Source organism: Psittacula echo (genome assembly GCF_963264785.1).
Source record: "Psittacula echo genome assembly, chromosome: 6".
NCBI classification, from domain to species: Eukaryota; Metazoa; Chordata; class Aves; order Psittaciformes; family Psittacidae; genus Psittacula; species Psittacula echo.
In genome coordinates, this window is record NC_137743.1 from 57,469,593 (window position 1) to 57,495,744 (window position 26,152).

Here is a 26,152-nt window from a genome sequence, read left to right on the forward strand (position 1 = left end):
TGCATCCATCTTTGGTGTTTGCAGCTGACAATTTAATAGCGTTTTTTTTTTTTTTTTTTTACTGTGTGTATGCTGACATGCATTTGCTATTGCTTCTAACCATGGTTTTTCAGAACAGCGATTTTTCTTCAATCTTGGCAGAGATGTATGGCTCATTAATGCAAACCTAGATGCCAACTTTGATGTTTCAAAGGTCAGATTTTTATTCTGTTATCTAATGAAAGCAGGCATTTTTTTCCCAAGACCATACTGGGAAGACACATTAATTTTTAGCATCCTGTCACTCAGGAAAGAGCACCAGGAGCTTTGCTCAAGTTTTTAAGTTACCTCCTGGGAGTTTCTTTGGTTTTGAAAAGGAAACTGCAAGCTTGATTGCTACAGTGTTTGTACCAAAGCAAGAAATAGCTGCTACACTCCACTCATTGCGGGGACGGCAGCAGGGAAGAGTTTATGACCTGTAGTTACCAGCTTACCCACTCAGGCTCCTTCCGAAAAGGAGAATCATTCATCACCCTCTTTTGTGCTACCGAATCCTTACAAGGCCTACTCAGCTTTAAGTCCAGAGTATCCTACTGCAGCCAGACTCCCCAGGAGCCTGGGCCAGGGCTACCGACATGGATTTCACAGGGAACATCACGCCGCTTGCCTGCCTTATTTGGGAAACCCTAACTCTGCAAGGCTTGGCACAACCTCAGTGACCGAGCAAGCCTTCGTAAACCTGGAGCCCTGACAGACGTTTAGTGAAAAGGAACCCCGGAATACTATGAGCTCCTAGCACCGGCAAAACCCAGAAAAGGACAGTTTTAAGAGAGGGCAGGCTGACGAGGTACCGAGCGAAACTCGCGGAGTTAAAAACAGCCTCGAAGCGGTCCCGAGAGAAGCCCTGGGGAGGGCTTTGAGCGTGTTTGGCGTAAAAATCGTCAGGAAGAAGGAAAAGGAAGGTAGGGAGCGAGCCGACGCAAACCAGGCGGGCGAGCCGCCAGCGGCCCGGGGATACTCTCCGGCCAGCGGCCTGGGGACCGCCGCCTGTACCCACACACGTACACACACATGTGCGCACACGGAGCCGGGGAGGGCGGGGGGTGTGTCGGGACTCCCGTACACCCACAGCCACCACCCGCCCCCTGCACCCCCGTGGCGGGCGGGAGGCCTATGGGGGCGCGGCGCTGCGGCCGGAGCGTCGGCAGCCCCTCCCTCGCCACTGCTGCCTGCCCGAGTGGGAATAAAGACAGATAGCGGGGGAGGCAGCGGCCGGCCGGCCGGGCGGGGAGGGAGGGCTGAGCACAGAAAGTTTCCTGCGGAGCCCGCGGGCGGCAGCAGCAGCAATGCCTGTGCTGCGCGGAGCGCTGTGCGGGCACCGCCGGCCTTAGGGGGAGCGAGAGCGGCGCGGGGCCCGGCAGCGAGACCCCGGCCCGGGCCGTCCTCTCCTCTCCTCCGGGCGGCGAAGAGGAAGCACTCCGGGCAGGGTCGGAAAAGAGGCGCCGGCCGGAGCGCGGGGAGGGGGAGCGGCACCGCGGGGACAGCCGTCGCCGGCAGAGCCCGGGGGGAAAGATGAGCTTGTTGTCAACCATCGACACCAGCGCCGCGTCCGTCTACCAGCCCGCCCAGCTCCTCAACTGGGTCTATCTCTCGCTGCAAGACACGCACCAGGCCAGCGCCTTCGATGCCTTTAGACCCGAGCCCTCCTCGTCCCAGCACCCTGACCTCGGCTACACCAAGAGCACCCCGGAGCTGGGCTCCTCGCTCAGCTCCAGCTATCTCAACAGCTTCTTCCAGCTCCAGCGGAGCGAGGTGAGTCCCCGCCGCCGTCACCCGGCGCGCAGCCCCTGGGCCGCTGACCCCGGTCCACCCCCGGGCCACAACCGCCATGATGCCCCGGCAGCTTCCCCCCGCCTCGCCGGGCCGGGACCGAGCCCGCCGGCAGGACGGGGCAGCCGCGCTCCTGGCCGCTTCCCTCCTCGAGCCTTCCGCCCCGCAGGAGCGCGCTCCCGCTCTGCCAGCCCCGGCCCCTCGGCGCTGGCGGCGGCGCCCGTCCCGCTAACGGGCCGGCAGCCGGGCCGGGGCGAGGCGCCGCCGCCGGAGCGGCATTGGCGAAGCCTCCCGCCGCCGCCTCCTCTCGCAGCCGGCGAGAGGCGAGGGGCGCCCGTGTTGACAGTCTGGTCAATGGTTACACCGGTTTCCCTTGCCAGAGGAGAGGGGAACGCACAAAAAGAGTGCCACATCCGTCAGAACGCACAGGAATTCCACCCCGCCCCCTTTATATTTCTCCACAAAGTGATACTTTAAAAGGTTAATATAAAGAATATACATAGCTTAAGAGAGATAGAGACCAGCACTATTTGAAAGGGAACGTGACAAAAACAGTTAAAAGAAGTTTTGCGCACATTTCATAACACAAGAATAAGACTAAATGAAACCAAAGGGAAGGAAGCTAAAAAACTAGGGTATGCAAAGACAATTCACTGTGGAACTCCCTGTCACAGGAAGTTGTTGAGGTCAAGCACTTCTGCATTGGAGGTATTTCACATGTGGGGGGATAGGCGAGGTGGCACCTTGAACGCCGTAACTCACAGCCTCTCCAGAAGAGATGCAACAACATATTTGTTCCCTACCATGGGGCCCTTGCTGAAGGCATTCAGCAGTGCCTCCACCTGACAAGGGCTAGATGGACTATGCATCCAACCTGCCCTGGCACTTCCCACAGAAGTCGTCTCAGTGCCATTTATGTTGAGGTTTAAGAAGTGTTCTCAGTCAAAATACACATTCCTGTTCTGTCAGCAAAGGTACAGGGTTGTTAATTAAGAACAAATCAAATTCCCAACTGCTCTGGTGTTATAGCTGTTAGCAGTTAAGAGCTGGAGTTATATATACACATTCTTTTTTCCTTAATTAGAAATTCTTTCTTAAGAATTTCACAAAGCACATCCACACTCAGACACTATTTTTGGAAGTATGTAGTTCAAAATCCATTCAGTCTGGTGTACCCAACCTTATTAAGCACAACATAACATACCCAGTTTAAAACCACGCAGACTTACCAAGCACATTGATTTTGCAAAAAGACAATCAGGCAGTGTAATTTAAACTTCTGGCTACTTACCTCTTGATAGCAATTTTGCCCCTTTCTGCTTAGTTTATAAGCTTTGTGGTGCCCAGGTAGTGACAAGATGCCAGGAGTTTGGCCTGCATGGGCTCTCCAGATTGGAACCCTGCTCAAGTCTGTGTTTGTTCAAGTTAGAACACATTGTGCTCACAGCGGGTTCTTTTTCTTCTTGGGAGAAAAAGGAAAGAAAAAAGTAAATGGAGGCTGCATTCAGGAAGCCTTTGAGACAGTCTCTTGAGAAACAGTTTTCTTAAATTGTGTTCCCCCCAAGTTAATTTTCTGCTTCTACTATACTCTTTGCAAGTAGGGCTAATCCTTTTGTCACACTCTCTCCCTTTCCATTTGGCTCACATTTCTTTCAATTTTTTCCCCCAAAACTTTTCTCCTTCTTTCTGGAAAATCTTTTCCTTGGTATTCCCCTGTTTCAGCCCCACCTCTGAGCAGTTAGCCCCTTTGCAGCCTCACCCAGCCATGCTCCTTTTGGATCCTAACAGTAGCTTTAGCTGCTGCATTTCTGCTTGGATTCCTGTCATCCATGAGTTGTATGGATGCAACTTTATTCTGCTCTTTTTAACCTCATTCTGCTTTTGTGAGGCACATGAATGACAACAGCTGAGAATGCGAACTCTATAGCAAGCCTACAGCATTCACCGTTCAGGAAATAAATAGTCATTTCATTCTATACAGATATTGTAATATTTTTAAAAGATCAAGCATGTTAGTTTGTTCCAGTTCATTTTCCAGCTTGTCACAACAATAGCATTCACTAAGTGGCCAACAGAGACACTTCTATGTTTCCAGCCTTTACCTGAACTGTGTGTTAATACAGGGTAACCTGAAAAAAGGGAAAGAGGCACCCATCTCGTATGGCATGGGAATGCATTTGCCCTGATGAATATACCCTGAGAAAGTAGAGAACCATTTAGTTGCACAGGCTAATGCTGCCTGCTTATACAGCAGCTTTCATTCAAGGGTTTAGAAGGCATTAGAAATACTGTTGCTCAAAAAAAGGTGTGTCAGTATGTTTGATGCTGTGTTCTTTCCAAAACCTGGAAACTAGACTGGTTTTCTGGCAGGAGTCACTTACAAGTGTCATGCTCGTAATTCTTGAGATGCTAACATTTGTTTATTTGCAAACACAATTGTGTATGCACTACGTATTTCAAATGCGTAAAATTATTTTGGGGAACATTAGTATTGTATGCTGCTTTTGCATCAAGTGGGCTTATGCTATCTTTGGAACAACACATAGCTTTCCACAGTTAAACTGTTGACTGTTTTCTACACAGTGCTTGCTTTGGTTGGCATTTTTTTTTCCCTCCCAGTTTTGTCCTGGGTTGGCTTAGCCTGGAGTTGAGCTGTGACAATGATTGACACATAGCTGTACACAATATTTAGAAAGTGATCTAATGAGGGGCCAAAATAGCAACAGGTTGAGAAATGATAAGATCATAGGGTGTAAAATAGTTGCGTGTCCTGTACATTACCTTGCAATTGAAAGTTTCTGGAGAACACTTGGAACAAGAGGCAGCACTTGTGAAAAGTTGCTATTATACAGGGTTTGCAAGTCTGCATGGCAGTGCCTGTGTATGTGACTTGCATGCTGACCAAAGCAACTGGACAGAAAAAATCTCAAAAGTGCCAGCACCCACAGTAGTCTTGCACTTCACCAAGATTTTTGTCCTCCAGACTTTTTCCACTACAATGGACGCCTTCTAAATAAACATGATGAACACAGCTGTTTGGTGCATAAAAGCCCATTGTACCAGGAAAAAAAAGCAATAATAAAGGTTTAAACAGTAAAGCAACAATGAGTGTTTTGTTCCATATGCAAGACTCATTTTGCAAAACAGACCTGCTTTAAACAAAACTTTACTGCAGCTTTTATTGTCCTAGATATGAAACGAAAGCATGTTATAACATTAAGATGCATTAAATTGGCTATTGAAGTGAACTCCACCCTCATTATAACACCATCCATCAGAGCCAAATATTTGAGGTTTTGTTGTGGGGCGGGTTACAGGGGATTTAATGTGTTTGAGACACAGCCAGGTAACTGTGGCTTTGTGTCATTGAGTGGTACAAATGAGAAACCTAGAAAAAGGTGTAAGAGACTTATATGGTATGTTTCTGTACTCACAGAAGGCATCCTACCAGATCAATGCTTTCTTCAGTCAAGAAGAGACAGCAGCCAGTTATTAGAAATTACCATATTATAGCAATCAAACTTGGTTCTTTGAACCCAGTGATAATTCTGGCAGAAGCCAGTATTTACACAAGAGAAGGAGCCTGTGTCCTAGTGAATTCTTTGACCATGTGCAATACTCTGTGTGTCTTTCAAGAGAATTCCTTCCAGAAACCTCTACTCCAGCTACTTTCGGGATCTAAAGCAGATCTTATTTAAACACAAATAACTGCATATACTAGATTAGAAAATAATCACTGTTTTCAAGAAGTAATTCATGTTTCTGACTCAGGAGCTTCCAGATCCAGTCCTTATAGACAAATGGGCAGCTAACTGGGAGAGAACATGAGCTAGTTCAGTTCACTATAGTAAGGTGCAAGGTCACTCAGAAATGCAATTTTGTAGAATTAAAAAAAAACAAAACAAAACAACCAAAACCAGCACATACTGTGGAAAATAAAGTTCCAACCTCTGTGAAACAGAAGCAGGTCTGCAGCACTGTGATAGGTAGTGCTTATCGGGAAGCTTCCCAGAAAGAAAAGTTGGTATGACAGTGACATTCATATATTAATGACAGCAACAAAATCCCATGAAACACTGTCAAGAACAAAAGTCTACGGAAGCAACTTGGCATTTCCACAAAAAATACATTTTATATCAAACTTGTTTTCTATCTGTCTTTTGATAGAATTAGAGGAATGCACACTAGCCTGATACTTGATGAGAAAAGAGCTGATACTTAGCCTAGATGAATTAATTTGAAGGATGATGACAAGATTCATCATTCTTATAGTATCAGAACACTACAGGGACTGCCATACACGATCAGGCCATTGACCCACTTAATTATCATATCTCTGAGAACAGCCATGATTTAAAGATTTAAAAGAGAGAACAAAACACTGGGCAAGAAGCTGCTCACCACCAGCACAGTCCTAGGGCAAATACAGCAGAGATGCAGATTAGCAGAAATTGGCATATGCTCCAAAATATTTCTGATTCCATTCGTTTTGTGGAATATTATTAGTTATTCTAACACAGAGCATATATACAATCCACAGAGTGCTTAATGTGCTCAGCACCGCAGTCAGGACTTCTTGCTTCTCACTTGCAGTCTAAACATCCGCAGTATTATCTACTCTTATTTCAGAATCGTTATTGACAGTCAGAGTAGTGCAGTATACAGGTTGCCTGCAGTACATGAAGGTATCCGTTAATAATAGTGATTATTACTTGATTGATCTCATTTTCGTTTTTCTCACTATTCATGTAAGTACTAACATTTCAGTGCCCTCATCTTTCTACAACTTTGACTGAAAAAGGAATTGCTGGGCTATTGCCGTGTTGGGGGAACTTGTGTTCTCTGCCTCAAGATGATTGTACATTACAGATATTTTGTGGATACTTGAAGTGCCAGTCAGCTCTTTTCAAACTGCTTTTCAAGAAGTTAAATGTCAATTCTCTTACTGGTCCTTGTAAGAGATTCCAGGGAGCTGAATCTCTGTTAGTCAGAAGACAACATGCATTTGGGGATCTTGACAGCATTGGCCTCCTCCGTCCTCCCACACAGCCAGCTCTACAGCCCTTTTGACGATATGCCTCAGCACACAAAATCCAGCTTTCAGAGCCCACTGTCTAATCTGGACTCAAACTGTCAGATCCTATTACAGGTATTTGGGGTAACAACTACTCTATTTCCAATTCCAGTTGGATGTCTGCTTTAAAATGCAAAATGTTGGGTTTTTAAAATTTAGAAGCATTCTTTTTTGCTTCCTGTTCTTATTTCTGCATCCATGGCCTCCTGCTTTGCTAATTCTGTCTTTAGAAAACACCCCTTTCTGCCAGGAAATTAAAAAACAACCATAAGTGAACATACTGCAGGAATTGGAGTCTGTATTTTGTGTAAGTGAGAAACTCAAGTTATCATACAAATTACACTCTTCTATTTGTATCCTGTTTGTATCCCCTAGGCATGGATTTAGACTTCTCAACTCTCTAGGATTGTGGTTGTGGGCTGCATATGGTAGATACCTTTCTTATTCTTGTCACTAAGGCTAAATTACCCAATAGCTATTTGATTGCAGAAGGGAATACACAAGAGCTTGGTTCTCTCAGGCAAGTACTCTAAATACAGTTATGTTGCTTTTACACAGGCTTCATTACCCGAGTAAGAATAGCAGAAAGCTCCCAGAAATGAGAAGAGAAGGTATGTCAAAGTTATACTCCAGTAGCTAGAGCCTGCTTTGTTGCTTCCTTACCCTCCCCACACCTAAGCAAATACCTCTGTAGCTCTGCAACACACCTGCATTACCTCTAGCTTACACTAGTGCCCGTGGTGTACAGCAACAAAAGTATTACCCACCATAGTCTTCTGCAGCTACTTAGTATCACGTCAAAAGCTGAACCATGTTCGGAAAGCTGGCAAGAGCTAAAATATTAATTGCTGAACTTAAATCAAGTCTTCTAGAAGAGGAATATAGGCTTTGTGCTTTACTATTGAATTCTTTTTGACAAGTAAAAACAACCAACCAACCAACCAAACAAAAAAGACCCCAACAAAAAACTAGCAGCAGGAGAAAGACAATTATATATGTTCTTCCTAATCAGTTGAAAATGTTACCAATTCTTCTAAATCGCTTGAGACTTTGTATTTATGCAAACAACTGATTGAGAAGAGCATCAGCATTCACTTTCTGTCTCATGCCTACATCCATGTCTTGAAAAACTTGATGAGCAATACACATAAAAAAACCCCCAAGCCATAACTGGAGGCAAAAGCCTGTAGAATTCGTGTTACAATTTTATACATACAGATTTCAGTTCCAGTTATGTGTTTACAGTGTCTTCCATCCAAAGTCATCCAAACAAAGGGATGATACAACTGTGGGTTGGGTGATGATTTTTCATCCCTCCATCTCTGTTGCTCTGCAGACACAGACTTATTCAGAATAGAAAGGGAAGAGCCTTTTCCAGTGAACTGCACAAAATTACCAGATGATCAAGTCTGATTTCATAGAATCACAGGATGGTTTGGGTTGGAAGCGACCTTAAAGATTATCTGTTTCCAACCCCTCTGCAATGGCCAGGGACACCTTCCACTAGACCAGGTTGCTCAAAGCTCTGTTCAACCTGACCTTGAACTCTTCAGGGGTGGGGCAGCCGCAGTTTCTCTGGGCAACCTGTACCAGTGCCTCACCACGCTCATAGTGAACAATTTCTCCCTAACGTCTAATCTAAATCTACCCTCTTTCAGTTTAGAGCCATTCCCCTTGTCCTATCCCTACATGCCCTTGTAAAAATTCCCTCCCCAGATTTCTTGTAGGTCCCCTTTAGGTAATGAAGGCAGCTTTAAGATGTTCCTTGGGCCTTCTCCAGGCTGAACTTCATTTATGAAGTGTATGGAATGAATGGATAACCAAAAGATACACAAAGCTGCTTTTATCCAAAAGCCAATCTTACCCCATCCCCTCTCCTTTTTTTTTAATATTGTTGGTTGGTTTAGGGATTTTGTGGAATTGTACAAGAAAGATAGCAAACGACTTTTATTAATGGTCCTGTTACTTTGGTAATAAACAATTAGAAGAAAAGATCACATTACTGATAGTCAGTGGTGAGGATTAATGCAAAGAAAAGATTCTAGTTCAGAGTTTAAGTGGGCCATTAATAGGCCTCTGACTCCTGATTTAAGCAATATTTAAATATACGACCAGAGGATTTTTTCCATACGATTTAAGAAGAATGAAAAACAATGACACAGTGCAGTTGCAGAAAGGTGCAGGCACAAATACTACAAAGCTAAATCATACAATACTGATAATATGATTTGCATAGAAACAAAAGCAAATGTGTTCTTATCTAAACCTGATGCATACATATAAATGTATATAAAAGTGATACTGGGTATCACCTTAAAGGTTCTTAATGGTTTACTGAAATACAACAGTTACTATTTGTACCTCTCCTCAGTTTCTTTTTGCCAGGTCAGTTGCAAGCAGCCTGATGCCCATTTTGCCACTCTCCTTAACTGCCTTTCTTCCTCTTTTAGAAAGCCACAAAGAAATGGTTAAATTAAATGGGAAGAATGTAAGTCTTTGCTTTATGGCAGTTTACTTGGTTCTGTCTGGGTTCCAGAGAAGTTATAGTGGTTCAGAGGAACCAATTAAGTTTTACAAAGCTATTCAAATCTTACAGTAATGCTGACATGATTCAGACAGATGATATAAGTGTCACAATATAGATCACTTTTTTTTTCCTGCAGGTTGGTTTTTATTCTCAGAAACATTACAGACAATCTGTGATCTGCTAAAAGTAGAACCTAAAATTATACACAGATTCACTTGAGGAAAGCAGAATAAATGCAGGGTTACAAGGCCTGGGCTTTGTCCATGTCCCTCATTGTCTAGCCAGGCCAGCACAGCTGTTGGGAGTTTTGATGGTTTTTAAGTTTTAACATGTCACAAACCCAGCCCATTACTTTCTATCGCATGTTTTGGTGTAAGCAAATACTAACACGTCCAATACTTTGACTAATTGGAATTTTAAGGAGCCTTTTGCAGGCCCTTTTTCTTAGCTCTTTCAGCTGCTACTGATAGGAGAGCTGTTGCCTGGTCTTCCAAACCTGTATACATCTTGTATTTCTGCAGATTTAGTTTGAAGATAAGCCAGTGTGCTCATGGTCCGGGACTTTAGCTCTCATGTCCAAAGCAGAAATACACTCCTGCTGTATTAAACAGCCACTCATACCTGCTCCCTGCACATGGCACAATTTGGCATCATTTTTGAATGAACACAAGTGCAATACCCTGGAAGGATCAAGGGAATCTGGAAATCTATATTTGCATCTCACACAGCTAACTGCCAACCAAGCAAACATTTTAACGGGATCAGCTTACTCCCATAGGTTTTCTTCTTACCAACATAGAGGTTCTAGGTTTCTAAACTTTATTGCAATTGAAACGGGAGTTGGGGCCTATATTTCTTCACACTAAGCCAGCCTGCTAGACAACTATCTGTGTGGTGTGTATTAGGGCTGTGGATACCTGTGGTTAAACAGAAAGCAAAGGAACTATTGTACCATCATTGCATCCTGAAAATGGAGGATTAGTAAGAACTCTTCAGAGCATTCAAGCACCAGTGGTCTTTGAAATAAAAGTGTCCTTATAAATATCTTTCTCCAACATGCATTGCAACTGAAATTAATAGAGTAATAGATTCATTCCTGTAACAGATCCAACCTGGAAAAAAAGAATCCTTAAGTCTACTGGAAACCAGATTACGTAATTGTTATAATTTATCTGAAGCAGATTGTTTTAGTTTTAGGTTTACTTGCTTGGATCACACCAGGCTGTGCTGTATCACAACTGATTAAAAGGGTGGCTTTAAAAGTAGACAAAAGCTTTAAAAGCTGGAGTCACAAAATGAAATTCCAGCCTGTCATTTAGTACATGGATATAATTTATTTTCCTCACTATATTCAATTTAATAAAAGTTTTTGTCCTCCTATGAGAGCAGGAACTGAGGCCCTAAGCGCATTGCTAGGGGCCCATTCTGGGCAAATGATGTATTGTTTCTACCTCTGACAGCGACCTTAGCTTTGCCTCTTTTAAACCTTGGCATCCATCGCAGAGGTTTCTGTGCCAAGAAGGCATTACTGAATGTAAATGATATAAACAAAACTGTCTCAGACTTAAAGTTCAATCTAACCCAAAATGGACATTTCTTAGCAAAACCTTTCATCACGCAAGAGCTGCACAGGAGGTAAATGCTTTCCTAAGTGTGTCTTGAACAGGCACATATCTATTTCCGGTTGTTATTTTTCTTACATTTGGAGTGTCAAAAGACCCACCAAATGAGAGGAAACCCGACTCTTGTTTTTCAAACTGCAGGTCAGATTGAGACAAGATTTCCTGCAGGAAACAGAGATGTTAACGGAAAGTGCAGGGGTCAAAACATGTCCATCTGTTTCTCCCCTCACTTTATGCTACACAACCTTCATAACCTCCTCCTCGACCGAGAGCCCTTTCTCAACAAAATAGGGTTGTTTTTGACACTGCGAGGAGGCAGTGGGATTGAGGTGTCTGGCAGAGGCCCTTCACGCAGCCCTCTCTTGCAAAGGTCAGGGAGGTTGGCAGTCCGCAACCTGGGGGAGACTCAGCTGCAGGCAGTTGAGGGACAGGCTGAGAAATGAAAGCTCCTGTGGGGATGTGTTAAAGTAATTTGCAATATGAATGGTCTTCGTTGTCCCTAACATAGAGCTCATGTGTTAGAGCTTCTCTTTAACATAAGTGGGCAGTTGTTCAGTGTTCAGCAGATGAAAAGGATCCCTGCAGAGCTTAGTGTGAAATTTAGAAGGTTCCTCCAAGGGTGTATACCTCTGACCAGAGGAAATGTCTATCCTCTCCTTTCCCACCTTTCCATATCTGCCATTAAAGGCTTTTTTGCGAGGTCACCATATATGGTGTAAAGTAAATGTCCTAGCTAAGATCTACAGCAAATCTTTCCTTGAGGCTGGAATAAGGAGGGTCACAGTATTAGCAGAGAGCCAAGAGGCCTATCTGAGCCTCAGCAAGCCTGAAGATGGTGACTGATCAGCTTATTAACTGTCAATGTTTTCTTACTTCTGTATCACCATATAGTGGATGGGGAGCAGCATTTTTTTTTTTATTTTTTGTTTTTAAGATCCAAAGATTTGTGAAACTCATCGAAAGCTTTGGATCAAAATGTTAGAGATAGCGGATTTACAGCACAATGAGATGGTGGCATACATTGCTCTTCACCCTTGCCATGAATTGAAGGTACACCAGTCATACACAGGAGAGTGTGTTGCACCCATTTGCTGTCCTGCAGAGTCTCAGCAGTAGTGAGCAATTACAACCTAAGAAGCCACAACCAGCTGATCTGTCAGATCTGGAATAAATAGATTAGATAGATCTGCTGGATTAAAGATTCATCACCTCACCATTGACCTGCCTCACAACTACTGGCAAGTCAGGACACATTTTTGTAGTTGTCTCCTTAACACATTGTTTCTGCAATAGGAAAGTCCTAGTGTTATTTATCTGAAAATATTTAGAAGTAGGCACTAATGGTAGCAGTTTAATATGAGCATGTATTTATCTAAAAACTCCTATAGAAGAAGGATGAATTAAGGTATGTTTAGCTAGTCTAACTAGCCAGAAATTTATTAATTAAGGCTTACATGGGTAGTCTATATTTATCTGTTTTAAATGAGGAACTTGAGTAATTCACATTTTACTAAAGTCAACCCAAAGGCCATTTTTTTTTTTACAGCTAACTTAAACGTTGACTTCAGAAGGAAACTGAAACCCAAGTCTTTTTTCATCCTATAGGCAAACATTTTCTTCACCGAGCAATGAGCTTTGCTTGCAGTTATCCAGTGATAAAACGTTACTGAGTAAACTCTTAAACTGGTTTCTGTAAAAGTATTTATAATTTACTAGAGGAGTGAAAGCAGATGTAAGGCATACAGGAGCAGTTTTTGAGGGTTTCCATTTCAGCCGTGGTAATTAAACTTCTCCATTTCTTCTGGCTCAAATTAATAACAGCTAAATTTATGTCAGTATTTTCATTTAATCCCTCTGTTTTCAGAAGGCTTTGGGGTTGGCCGTAATCAGTGATTCTGCATTTGACCACTTATAAAGAGCTGAAGCACAGAAAAATCACAGATTTGAGTGCTTTTCTCCTCATATGATCATCTCCAGGTGCAACTGTTGTGTTTTCACACATACTGCACGGCCCCACAGATAAATCCCATGACAGAAGCAAGCCTTGGTGCACTAGCAGAGAAGACAGGTGTAGGCCCTCAAGTTAAGTTTTATATATTAGCACATACAAGCCACTGAATTTCTGTTTGGGTAGCTTCAGATTTCACTCTCCTCCAGCATGGAAATAGCAACTGAGTGAGCATAATGACTTGTCTATCCTGGAGTTTTATCTATGACACTGCACAGGGATATGCTCAGTTCTTATCTTCATGAAAATCCAAGCTGATAACTTAAGCACCTTTGGACATTTCAGTGCAGGGCTAATAATTAGCATGGCTAGTCTGGTTAGCATCATACACACTTCACAGACTAGAGAATGATTATAATTTACAGTACATGAAAACCTTACTTTACCCACACCGATGACAGGACAACCCAGTTCCTTCTTCCAACAAACATCAAACAGCCATGGCACCTGATAACTTAAACTCAACTCTAGAAGTTAAGACTTCTTTATTTTTGTTTGCTTTATTAGGTTGGCAACATACTAAAGCGAAAATAAGTCATCAGAATTTCTTTACTCATCATTTTTCAATTACAGACTGTTTCATGTAGTGGAAGAATTGATGACTGGACTATGTTATAGGAATATTGGAATGTTACAGGGCTCATTTCAGTATGTGCAGTTAAAACAAACATGGAGAGAATCACTAGCAGAAATCATACTATCTTGCAGACCACCAAACAAATGTATTAGCCACATGCAGGCTATAAACCATATCAACCAGCACAGGTCATTCTAGCTTCAGGTAACTGGTGTTCATAATTGAAAAGTAAGACTTACCACCTATTTGTTCAAATGTTTCATTGGATATTCCTACCAGTACCGTTGTCTTTATTTTGAACATTAGCCATTGATAAAAAAGAAGCTGAAGAGATAAATTCTGTTTCAGCATTTCCTTATCCACCCTCTTGGCACATCAGACACAAAAGCCATCTTTGAAAGGCAGGCAGTAGGCAAGAAGATCAAGAGCATTTGCCGAATCATTCACTTAACTAGGAATTTCTTAGAGGTGAGCAAGCTGCTGGAATTCCTGAGTCATTCACATGTGTTACCCAACTGGAAATCAGAGTAACTAAGCTATAGAAGACAATAGTTGCCTCTTTCACAAAGGACCACACTGCAACCTTACAGATTACGTGCCCTTTAACTGGAAACAGCAAACAAGTAACAAAGGAAGCCCTGCTTCCCAACATCACCAACAGATAGAATTTATAGATCTACTAAGCAGAGAGGTTACTTTCAGAAATTACAATACCAGATTTTCAGTTTAGTTCACATTCAGCTAAGTCAACCAGTTTCATAGGAAGGACAAACAAATGCAAACAAACAAACTTACATCATCAGCTCAAACTCCCCAGCAAGCCAGTTTCTAAGTTTACCACCAGGCCCCCTATCCTCCCCCCTATACAGAAAGATAAGGAAATCCTGAATTCATTGCAGCTGGCCTGATGAGCCTTTTAATTAGGACATGCAATGTGGTCTTTCAACTTCTGGAGAGCACTAAGCCTTTCACTGCCAAATCCTTTCCATCTTGTTACAGCTCAAAATGAGACTCCATTTGAGAGGTATTATTTGTTATCTGCTTTTCAAAGATACAGGTTGGCTTTGCTAACGGCACACTGTGAACACAGAGTAGTCATTGCTTTTGCTGGAATTCATCAAGGGAACAGTCTCCCTGCAACCTTCCAGATGTGTACCAATACACTTGAGACCAGAATGGTTTAGAATGCATTTCCCTCTTCCTCTCTGTTTTCATTTCTACTGTGTCTGCCTGAGACCATCAACAACCTCCCAGTCGCTCTGATCATCCCCTGCACATCCTCTTAGAGTGTGAACCTAATTCGAAGGTTTTGTTCAAAACCCTTCTTAAAAATCCCATTTCAGCACTGCAAACACTTAGTAAGGGCTGAATTGCTGATTTGCTCAGTTAAGGTCCCCAGACATGAAAAACCCCAACCTATTTTATGTATCTCAGCATTATTAATTCACCACTTCTCTTCTACAAAGACAAAATGGACTAAATTTGTTTTCATCACATTCATTACACGTTCCTGAGCTTTCACTATTTGATTCCAGGGACAGGGCTGAACTTTCCCACCACCACCCTTATTATATAACTTGGCTTTCTGGAATGGCTTTTTCCTCATCTCCTTCTGAAGAACCGGAGATTTCCACAGCCAGCAACAGGATGTAACACCGTTTGTGCCGGTGCTCTTTATAGCATCTTTTAAGTGCCAGATTGATGTGCTTTTCACATGGACTCAGAGTTAAATTGATTTAAGACTATTTTCCAGGTCAGATTGGCAGAAACTGCTGAAGTAGTTTGCCTGACTCTATAGCAGGAGAAATCGGCTGCATCTTGGGAGTGTCTAGGAATTCTCCTTAATGAATTCATTGTTCTTTGAAGCACCAGTGTTGTTGGCAGTGTCCATATTCTCTTTTACTGTCATCTTCTGGGATGTTATATTTGTGTCTTTTCCTTTTTGAACATTGGCCCTCAAGATGGTTAGATGGCCCTCAAGATTATTATTATATTCAGAGCAGCCCTGCGGAGAAGGACTTGGGGGTGTTGGTTGATGAGAAAATGAACATGAGCCAGCAGTGTGCGCTCGCAGCCCAGAAAGCCAACTGTATCCTGGGCTGCATCAAGAGGAGCATGACCAGCAGGTCAAAGGAGGTGATCCTGCCCCTCTACTCTGCTCTCGTGAGACCTCACTTGGAGTATTGTGTGCAGTTCTGGTGTCCTCAACATAAAAAGGACATGGAACTGTTGGAACAAGTCCAGAGGAGGGCCACGAGGATGATCAGGGGACTGGAGCACCTCGCGTAAGAAGATAGGCTGAGAAAGTTGGGGCTGTTCAGCCTGGAGAAGAGAAGGCTGTGTGGAGACCTCATAGTAGCCTTCCAGTATCTGAAGGGGGCACTACAAGGATGCTGGAGAGGGACTCTTCATCAGGGACTGTAGTGACAGGACAAGGGGTAACGGGTTCAAACTTAAACAGGGGAAGTCTAGATTGGATATAAGGAAGAAATTCTTTAAGGGTGGTGAGGCACTGGAATGGGTTGCCCAGGGAAGTTGTGAATGCTCCATCCTTGGCGGTGTTCAAGGCCAGGTTGGACAGAGCCTTGGGTGACATGGTTTAGTGTGAGGTGTCCCTGCCCATGGCAGGTGGGTTGGAACTAGATGATCTTAAGGTCCTTTCCAACCCTAACTATTCTATGATTCTATGATTATAAGGAAGTATTTCATGGTAGTGTGTGTAGACTGGATGTTTTGGCATGTCCAGCTTTGGCATGCATCGCACAAATACCTTGCCAGCTGAACCAGGTGCCACTTTCAGAGCTGTGTGTCATGCTTTGGCCACAGAGCTGTTGGTGGCTGCTAAGATTATGATTTAAAGCCAGTATAGCCCATAGTCTGATGGGATCCTGGCCTTTGACAAAGCTTCTGGCTGCCATAGTTAAAACAAACAAAAGTTTGTAAAGGTTTGCTCACAGTGGGCAAAACTGTGGTCATTGCAATGCTTATGTTTTTGCATTCACCTGAAATAGCCAAAAAGGTTTGGTTATGGTGCCAAATTGCTCCCATATAATGGGGGTAATAGCTCAGTGTAAAGGATATCTAGAAAAGAAAATAGTCACCATTGCAAGCCATATGTCCAATTCAAAGCTTATGTTTTGTTTTGTCACTGGGTTGATCCTGGGAGCAGAAATAGTAGCCTCCTGATGGGCAGGAGTTACATATTCTACATCTAAAGGGTATTTTCCAGATTTCAACAACAGGTAAAGAATTTGGGATTTCACACATTCTGTGTGTCCATACACCACCTTTCTATAAAAATCAGATAATAAGGAATTTGCAAAGTTACTGATGGGTGTAATGCGTGTGAAGTACTTTAAGAATCTCTTGGCAAGAGGGGCTCTTAAAAAGAAATATTTTGTATTATTCCAAGTGTGTGTGAAAGAAAGCAGCTCCTAGGGAGACAAGAACTTCTTGAAAACCCTTAATTAATGCTATTTTGGCATCCATAGCACTTCCACTTCCTTTTAACAATTTGATGCCAAGAATTTCTCATTCCAATAGTGTCCAATAAATCCTAAAAAATAAATTCCAGTGACTGTTGGAAGTATCTTCTGTTGCTTGATGGCTAAAGCAGCTAAAACCTTTTTGTTAGTTTTTTAAATAGCTTTTCCTTTTAAAATCTGTGGGTTTAACCCCTGAAATAAAGTGGCTGATTCTTTTCTCAGCAGCCAGAACATCTTGCACCAGCACAGAACTATGTTGTGCTGGGAGTAAAATCATGAGCATTGCAGCGTCAGGACGTGTGTGAAGTCCTAACCCTGCCGGTAAAATCAGTGTCTACTTTGTTGCTCTTTGAACTGATCCTGCTGATCTGTACCAGCTTCCACTTTATAAGAAAGGGTTAGCAGAGCTCAGCGTGTTCTGATTGACTGTCATAAGGGTGGGTGAAGTGGATTATTATCTGTATGGCGGTGGCCTGCCACTTAGGCTGAATTCTTATTCGCAGTGTACACCATCTGCAGTGGGATGGGAATCAGTGATAGATGGGACTCATCCAGATAATTGTACCTAGAGCTTCAGAATGATTCTGCTGGTATGTGACAGTCACCAAGAAAACACACTGACTATGCAGACATCCTGAATGTTTGAGATCTCTGAAATAGATGTAATTCCATTTGAGATGTATTTCACAAACTCTAAATCAATTCCAATGCATGCCTTCAATATATATTCATATATAAACATATATGACGTATGTAAAGACTTTGCTTAAATATTGGGATTTAACAGCACTGAAAAACAGGGTTTCCAGAGGCACATACTGGACTTCTTACCTCACTTTCCCATAAGTAAGCAGTAATTCTTTGATGCCAGAATTACATGAGCATAGCATTACTGTGAGGTGTATCAGACCTAACATAGAAACGCTCTGTGAAATGTGTCCCGACATTTCAGGGTGGAGAGGACTATCAATAGCTGGTCCTGTTTCTACAGTTTTTCATTACCATGTTGTTTTGTGGTTTTTTTTTAGCTGGTTATTATTTACTTTTTAAACTCCTACTACACAATTTCTTTTGAGCCTCAACACATTAAAGTGAATAAATCCTTGTTACCTCCATTAGGGAGATTAGCTACTTAGGTGTTTATGGGTTTCCTGCTGTTCCAAAACTACTGAATGGAAAATTAGGAGCTCTTGATTTTGATTTGCAGATTGAGAGAGTGAAGACCCTATTGAGGTAAAGTACAAAAACTCGGTATTTACTCTTTATCAGGAAATATTTAAATCACAGCAGGTTTCCCCTTAGAAAATCCAAGACAGATGTTGATCTGAATGTTTCTTGTTTTAATACGGGACTCTGTGTTGACTGTATTATTAACCAGATTGGAAATTAAAAATTACTTTACATTTTTCTTGGTGTTCTTTTCCTTTCCTTGACTCCAGTATTGTTCGTGCAAGTAGTTTTGAATACAAAGCTATTCCCTTGTGTGGTTTCTTCTTGCAGCTTTTTGCCTGCATATTCTAACGGTACCATGAATGTGGTATGATTAAACACAAGAAAGCAGTTGTTGCTTAGTGGAGGGGTTGGACTAAGTGAACCATGGCAAACTCAGTATGCTCAGCAGTGGGTTGACCAGCTCCACTGCACTGTGTTCCTGAAGCCTCTTTATTAATGACCTGTATATTGCTCTCCTAAATATGCAGCCATATTCTTAATTAAAAAAACCAAAACCGACATAAAAAAAAAACCCCAAACGAAAAAACACCCAACAAACCAAGAAGCTTTTTTTTTTTTTACTGCTATTTTTGTCCTTCCCCTACTCAGATCAGTCTCATGGCAATCCTTAATGAAGTACTATGTTTCATATGACTTTTTTCTTTTCTTTTGCAGGCTCTGAGCAGCAGTCTGTACAAGAGTGCATCACCTTATGGGTCACTTAATAACATTGTGGATGGGTTAAGCTCCCTCACTGAGCATTTCTCTGACCTATCCCTTTCTTCAGAAGCCAGAAAACCTAGCAAGAGGCCACCTCCTAACTACCTGTGCCACCTCTGCTTTAATAAGGGACACTACATCAAAGACTGCCCACAGGTAAGGAATATACAATATTCTGGAAAAAACACGAAAATTTTCACCATTCCTTAATTTAATAACACAGAATTTGATCAAAATACTTCTTTAGAGTATCACTGAAGAAATATCTTGACAAAGTGCCAGCTAGCCATGTGTTCTTTTAATCTATTCATTATCACAATGCTGATGGAAAAAAATATGCTACTTCATGTGCCTAGTAAGCATTACAAAAGATACTAATCTAGGCACATGAATAAGTAGATTTTGGAAACTTTAAAAATGGGTACTATGTAATTTTCTAGTGTGTAAAATTGTGTAAAATATGTTTTCAAGCAGCACACTATAGTCAGTTTGGCAGTGGTACTCAATAAAAATATAACAAGTTACATATGCTGAAGAAGAAGAAATTGCTAAACTGGATGAGAACTTTGAATCAGTGTTGAACGCAAGCTCCAAGTATTTCTGGTGTAAAATGTCTTTTGTCTCATAGGTTTGCCATGCTTGGCAAGATGTGATGGACTTGGACTCCTAGAACTTTTCTGTAGTGGCAAAGCTGGCAATATTTATTTCTTTAGAAAAGAGGTATAAGCCAGTGTGCACTAAAACCACTCACCAATCTACACGTATTTTTTCTGGGGCTCCAAGCCACAGTGTGCAAGGTTTCTTCATCCTCTCAAGTTTCAGCTGGATGCAGTCGTGTTGCTGGCTTAAACTTTCACAACTCCAACAGTATTCTATGCAGAGTCCCAGGGAAATTAAAGTGCTGCCAATACTTTAGAAATGCAGATGTGGAGAATATCGGCATCCACTTCACTATGACTTTAACCTCCTACCCTCCTAGTGTGTGACTTTCAGCAGAATTAATCTGAACAAAATTGAGTACAGTTAATTTGCAGTTATGGATGTCAGACGTATATAAGCCAAAACACAGGCAGAAAAGCATCTGCCAGCTGGGCAAGGTCAGCATGAAATCAAGTCTAATGTCAGATGAGCTTTAACTGAATGTATTCCTCCTGCTGTTGCACATAAACTAGACTCTTTTCTTCGTGGACTTCAGCTGTATATCTCTCATTAATTCTAATGAAAGATGTGAAATTAAAGTACATTTGCAGTCTTGGGTATGGCACTTGAAAATAGTTTTACTTTATGTTAATTTCAGTATAGGTTGAGTAAGACAGTTTTCTATCGGAAAAAAAAGATGAAATTTTCTTTGCTAGGAGATCAGAAATGCTGTGGTTTTTATACTCCTGTATTTAATGTACTTAGTTTAGCATTCTACAGCAAATCGTAGAGATAGGAACACGTAATAGCAGCTTGCACAGATGGTTCCAAGCAAATGTGTCAGTGTTGGAGCAGTAATGCATTGTTTATTTCATAAGTATTTTTACAGTTTGAGGCAGTAGGGATTAGAGAACAGTTAATGAAAACTGAAGACATACCCATAGAAATCCCAGGAGATGCAAACAAATTAAGGGTCTTGTAGGAAGATTAATTCAGTTAAATTGCACATCCTATGTAATTTTTCTAAGATTTCACTAGTAATGTCTTCAGTTTCTCTGTGAACCAGGAAATGAGAAGACTTCTGACAAAGCATACTCTGTGGCTGGCCTATGAGCTAGTGAGCAATGAGTGAAGGAATACTGGACGGGGAGGCATCTGCTTGCTCACTGCATGCAGTCTTCTACAGTTACATGCAGCCATATCACACAGCTCCTTTTGTAAACTGATCAAGTTTTAGTTGGGAAATATTTGAAGGTTTTGCCCTCACTACTGCTGAGGTAGGAAGCTGCTCCAGAACCTCAGTTGTCTCCTAACTAGAAATCTTCCAAATTCCAGGATAAGTGTAACTCAGAGCTATTTTATAGTCATTTGTTCTCCTGCCAAAATTGTCCCCCACTGAAATAGCTCTTCTCCCTCCCTGGTGTTTATCTCAGGATGTATTAATAGACTGCAATCATATCCTCACTCAGCATTTGTTCTGCAGGACTAACCAAATCAGGTTTTCTCAGTCTTTTCACAAAAAGTGTACAGACTCTCTATCCCTCAGTCCGTCTCATGGCTGTCCTCTTGTGCTTTTCATCTACTAGGGCATGGCATCCCAGAACAGATCTCATCAGTGCCTTTCACTGTGTGTGCATGTATCTGTTTCCATAGATTAAAGTTTATGCCACTTAAGGAACAGGTGATAGGAAATTAGTTCTGCTTTATTGGAGATTTCTAACACAAGCATTTTATGGTCTAGTCAGCACGTAAGTACTTTCTTGAAAAAGAGCATACTTAACCATTCACAGAAACTTAAACATTTCCCTTATATTATCCAGATTTGAGGACAGATGTACAGGAGATGACCCTGTGTCCAAGAGTTGTGCTCAAAATGTTGTGCACAAGAAGGGAGCAGCAATGGTAGGATCAGGCTTTTGTCAGAAAGAACCCATTTGTTACCACTGCTTTTGACGATAAGTGATTTCTTAATTTTAACATTATATACACTATTTAATAGCTTAGATTTTGATGCTTAGTTTCACTACTGCTGTCAAAAATGAAAGTTGTTTTGCAAATCCTACCAAAACCAGGGCTGTAGCTATGCATTTTTAAAGTGCTTAAATTTGGACAGAGAAAAGAGATAAACTAATCTGATTTGGACAAAATGTGAATCAGTAAATCATTCAGTATTTTTATTTTCTTTTTATATAACTTCTTAATAAGAAACAGATTTTGAAATGCAGTGTTTTATGGAGTTTTTCCTGCATAACAAAGAAATTGTGTAACAACTTTGAGCCTTTATATCCTCCCTTAACTCGGCTTGTTATAAACACTGTAAAGACGTGTTCTTTTTCTGTTACTGTAAAAGTTGATGGTATACCACACTGATGAAAATACATGCATCGGTTCAGATTTGTATCATAAGAGATAATCATATTTTAAGAGGTTAAATAACTATAAATAAAAAAGGTCAGCTTTAGTATTTGAATACCTGAGATATCTGCAGTTTGTCCAGTATCCTGTCCAAAATTACATCTGGAAGTTAAAATGGGATTTAGCAAACCTCTATTATCTTAGATTTCAGTTTCTGTGATCTGAGTGATAGAGAGTGTTTTCTGTTTTAAAGACTACCAGAAATGAGAGCAATGTTATAACTGCAAGTCATAATTTCCAGTTGGTCTACCTTCACAAAAACTGTAGCAATTATTATATCTCTACAAAACACAGTACTTTTTATCTGCAGCGTCATCTTTATACCATGCCTACATTTTCTCTGAACTAATTTTGAGTTTCAGTGGCTTAGGCGGTAACATCTTACTCATACCTCTCTGATGTTCTTTCACATACAGAAATATCATTGACGTGAATGAACTGAAAATATCTAGAGAATAAAGGTTAAAACCAATGCTCTTAAACTTAACATAATGATGCTCATAAATTATCATAGACCGTGCCATCAAATATACAAAGTAGTTCTCTTTAAATAGCAAGGAAAGTGAGAAATGAGTGCTTTTCCTGTCTGGTTTAGTAGTGGTTAGTTGTATGATATATAAATACCTACATATGTAAATTTGTCAAAACTTTTTTTACTTATTTGTGTACTCAAAGGTACTGTGCCACTGTACATCTTATCTATTCATGATAACCATAGGTTTTCTTTCCCTTGCTGGAACAAATAATGATGAGCTCTGGGCCAGTAATAGTTAAGATCTATGATTCTTTACGACATTTATTTATCTATCAGATGTAGAAACTCATAGGTGATCTTTTTAAAAACGTTACATTGTCTGTTTTCACCCATTATCACTGTAGTCTATGTTTTTAATCCTACAAAATAGAAAAAGTGGTTATGTTTGTAATAAACATGGCCTATACATAATGAATCTTGCTCCTTTACAGTATGGGGGCACCTAGTTCAGGTTCCAGGAAGTCACAGAGTGGCTGAAGCTTTGCCATGGTTCAGAGTCTTTGGGAAGGAAGACCTCATTTACTGCATATGCCGTTCATTTTGTTAATTTTGGGCAGTAATGGATTAACAGCAAAGGCAGCAACAATGTTTGTACTTGTAGAGGTCCAAGCTCAGAGCTCCAGCAAAGTATCTGTGTATTCAAAGTTTCCAAGCTGCTGTACTTTGTTTCTGCCAAGCAGCAGTTCCATCTACTGGTCTCTCTGTCCTAAGTTTGTTCAAGTGCTTTCAAATCCTTTTGTGAAAATATGTGCAGGCCTACTAACTCAAAAAAATACATGGTTCCAGCCATATTTTTCTGAATGCTGAACAAGGAGACTGCTCTGATCCCTGTCCAGTGCCAAGCTTTCTGAAAAAACTTCCTGCCAATTCCTGTAAATGTCTATACAGGCAAAGAACTCACATCATGGAGACTTGGAACTAAAAAAATATATAAATAAATGGGGAAATAGCACCATTCTGCAGTCAGATCCCTGGTGCACTGCAACTGTTTACCCCAGTCTCTGGGAGATACAGAACCGTTACAGTGTGTTTCCCAATTTTACAGTATACTCACAGAGGAAAATGCATGTGCATGCTCAGAAGTACAGATATACTACCACACACATATACGTAATGTGAAACGTTGGCCTTATTTTGCGTTGCATTTTCGAATCTGTGAATGAAACGTATGGCATGATCTATATTCATGAGGCTAAGAGTGGGAGTCCTTCCATTGCCAACAGTGATCTTTGAAGCAGATCCTGTAAAACTAAAGTACCTTAAGAACACATAGTCAAGTCAGTGGGAGTAGTAGGTAATTGTGGCTGCTTGGCTTTGCATAGATTTGCTTTTGTGGTTTCATGCAGGATGTGGAAGAAATCACTGTCAAGCTGAGTTTAGTCCTTTCTTCTTAGTCCATAGCTTGGTTTGCCAGATCATGCTGCCCCGAAGCTGTCCCTCCCTGTGGTCAGATATAGTGGATCTTTGGCAGTAGAGCTGGTTCAGCAGGCAGCTGTTTGGCTGCAAGACTGCAGTGACTCTCATGCCTGAAACATTAATCTGATTTGTCTTGTGCCTTATGGTTGTGCAAGGATCTCAAATATCCACAATATCCAAGGAGTCCACAGCTGTGCTTTCTCCAGGTACCAAAGGCTGGCTAAGATGGCAATTAGGAACAAGCTTCCATCTTTACAAAGATAGAAAGATTTTACCTTTCTGGGTTTTAGCTAAGAGCTCTTAATGCTTTTTTTAAAAAGCAAAGCAAACATAAACCTCTTGAGATTTATTTTTCTTTTTAAGTGGAAGATGATGTTTCAAAGAGCTCCAGAATTAAAGGAGATCACAGACATTTTCCAGTAGTCTTTTGGATATCAGGTAATGGCTTCCAAATAAACACATCTTGTCTCCACTGAACCAAGCAAAGTATCGGTATCGTTATTCAGTTATAGAACAAGGGGTCAATCTCCCCAGTCTCTCAGAAATCTGAAACCCTATATGGCTCACTTTTGCAGGTCCACATAGGTTTTGATTGAAGTATACTTGCTAGCATGTGATCTGGTGCTGTATGTGTCTTTCTTGTTTATGCTTCAATTCTGTTTGCTTAGAGTGTTATTACAGGCCTGACAGTGGAATCTCTGATACGAATAAAGTAGTATTCAAATCACCAAAATTAGTATGCCTCTTACAGGGGTAAAGATGAAATATGAGGCACATAATAAAAGAAAAAGACAGCTAAATTTACGTCTGGTGCAGTAGCGCTGATTTGAGTAAGACCAGTACTGAAAGAACATCTGTATTGCCTGTATTACAAGGAGGAAAAAGCTCTCTGCTGTATGTGAGTGTTTTCAAAGTGCATGTAGCACTCCAGAAGAAAAATATATGTGTATACAGACCCTTGTTTCTCTGGCTTTGCAATACATTTTAATACATTAACCCATTTTGTATAGTGCATATTTCTTCACCTAAACATATCTCTATAAGAAAGTGTAATTCTTAGATGTTCGTTCAGCAAATACCTATGCACATACTATATTTCCACATTAAAACATCCTGGAACAATTTGAGGATCTCAAAAGTCTTGTTTATACATCGCATACTACTTTCATTTTTTTCTGTTTTTCCACTCAGAACCTGGATAAAATTATTTTAGGTGTATAGGACTTGGCTAAGAGTTTTTAAATTATTTTTTACCACATGCAGCCACTTTGACAACTCCATGATATTAAATATAATACAGAATTTATTGCAGACTGTTTTGGTTTGGTTTTTTTGTTGTTGGTTTTTTTTTTTTTTCTCATATGATTGAACTTATTAGCCCTGCCACATTTTCTCAGAGTTTCTGAGATTAGTCAGATATATTTTCCCAGATAATTTCTACTTTCATTAGCAAGACTTGCAGAAATCTTGTAACAAAAGTATGGTAGGCTGTAATTTGTTCACATCCATTCTATCGGTGGTGATTTAAGCTGCGTAAGAGTCTGAAGCATCAGAAAATACCCACTGCTCTCTGTTTTGTTTTTTTTTTCTCGGGTACAGTGAATAAGCTGTACATGTTATGGATTTAAACCATTTATCAGAGAGGCCGCTGTATGTGAGTTGAGGGATCCAAACGGCCTTGCTTTGAAAAGCATGCTCCCTAAGTACTAGTTTTAAAACTCTGGCCATAGTATGTGGCATTTATGTCCAATTGTTTGATAAACGGGGTGCTTGGAAAGAAGATACTAAACTCCAACACACCAGAATAAGAGCACTTAGTGAAAAAGAAAACAGAAATATCTAGTGAGCTGTGCCTGTGCCCTTTTCCTGTATAGCACACTAGTGGAAACTACATTCCCAGAAGTCTGGAAGACCAGCCAAAACCAAATTCCTCCTTCAGCACCATCACTGAGCCATTGTTGCTGTGGTTCATTCTTTATTCCTGTTACAAGTTCAAAGTTCAGTCTTGTGCCCCCCATGGGAAATACAATGTAAATAGATGTGATAAAGGCAAATACTGTAAAAGGGCATGCATGCTTCGTCCATGTGGCAAACTTGGGGTGGAATCTCATAG

At 41.2% G+C, this 26,152-nt stretch overlaps 1 protein-coding gene across 1 annotated transcript in view; it reads left to right on the forward strand.

Moving 5' to 3' along the window:
- Positions 1-1,551: 1,551 nt before the first annotated feature.
- Positions 1,552-26,152, forward strand: part of ZCCHC24 (zinc finger CCHC-type containing 24) — a gene marked incomplete at both ends in the record, with an annotated part of 113,688 nt that continues 89,087 nt past the window's right edge. The window contains 2 exons of the mRNA XM_080620913.1: positions 1,552-1,791; positions 18,990-19,190. Of these exons, the coding sequence (XP_080477039.1) occupies positions 1,552-1,791; positions 18,990-19,190 (441 nt within the window). The remainder of the gene's footprint in view (positions 1,792-18,989; positions 19,191-26,152) is intronic.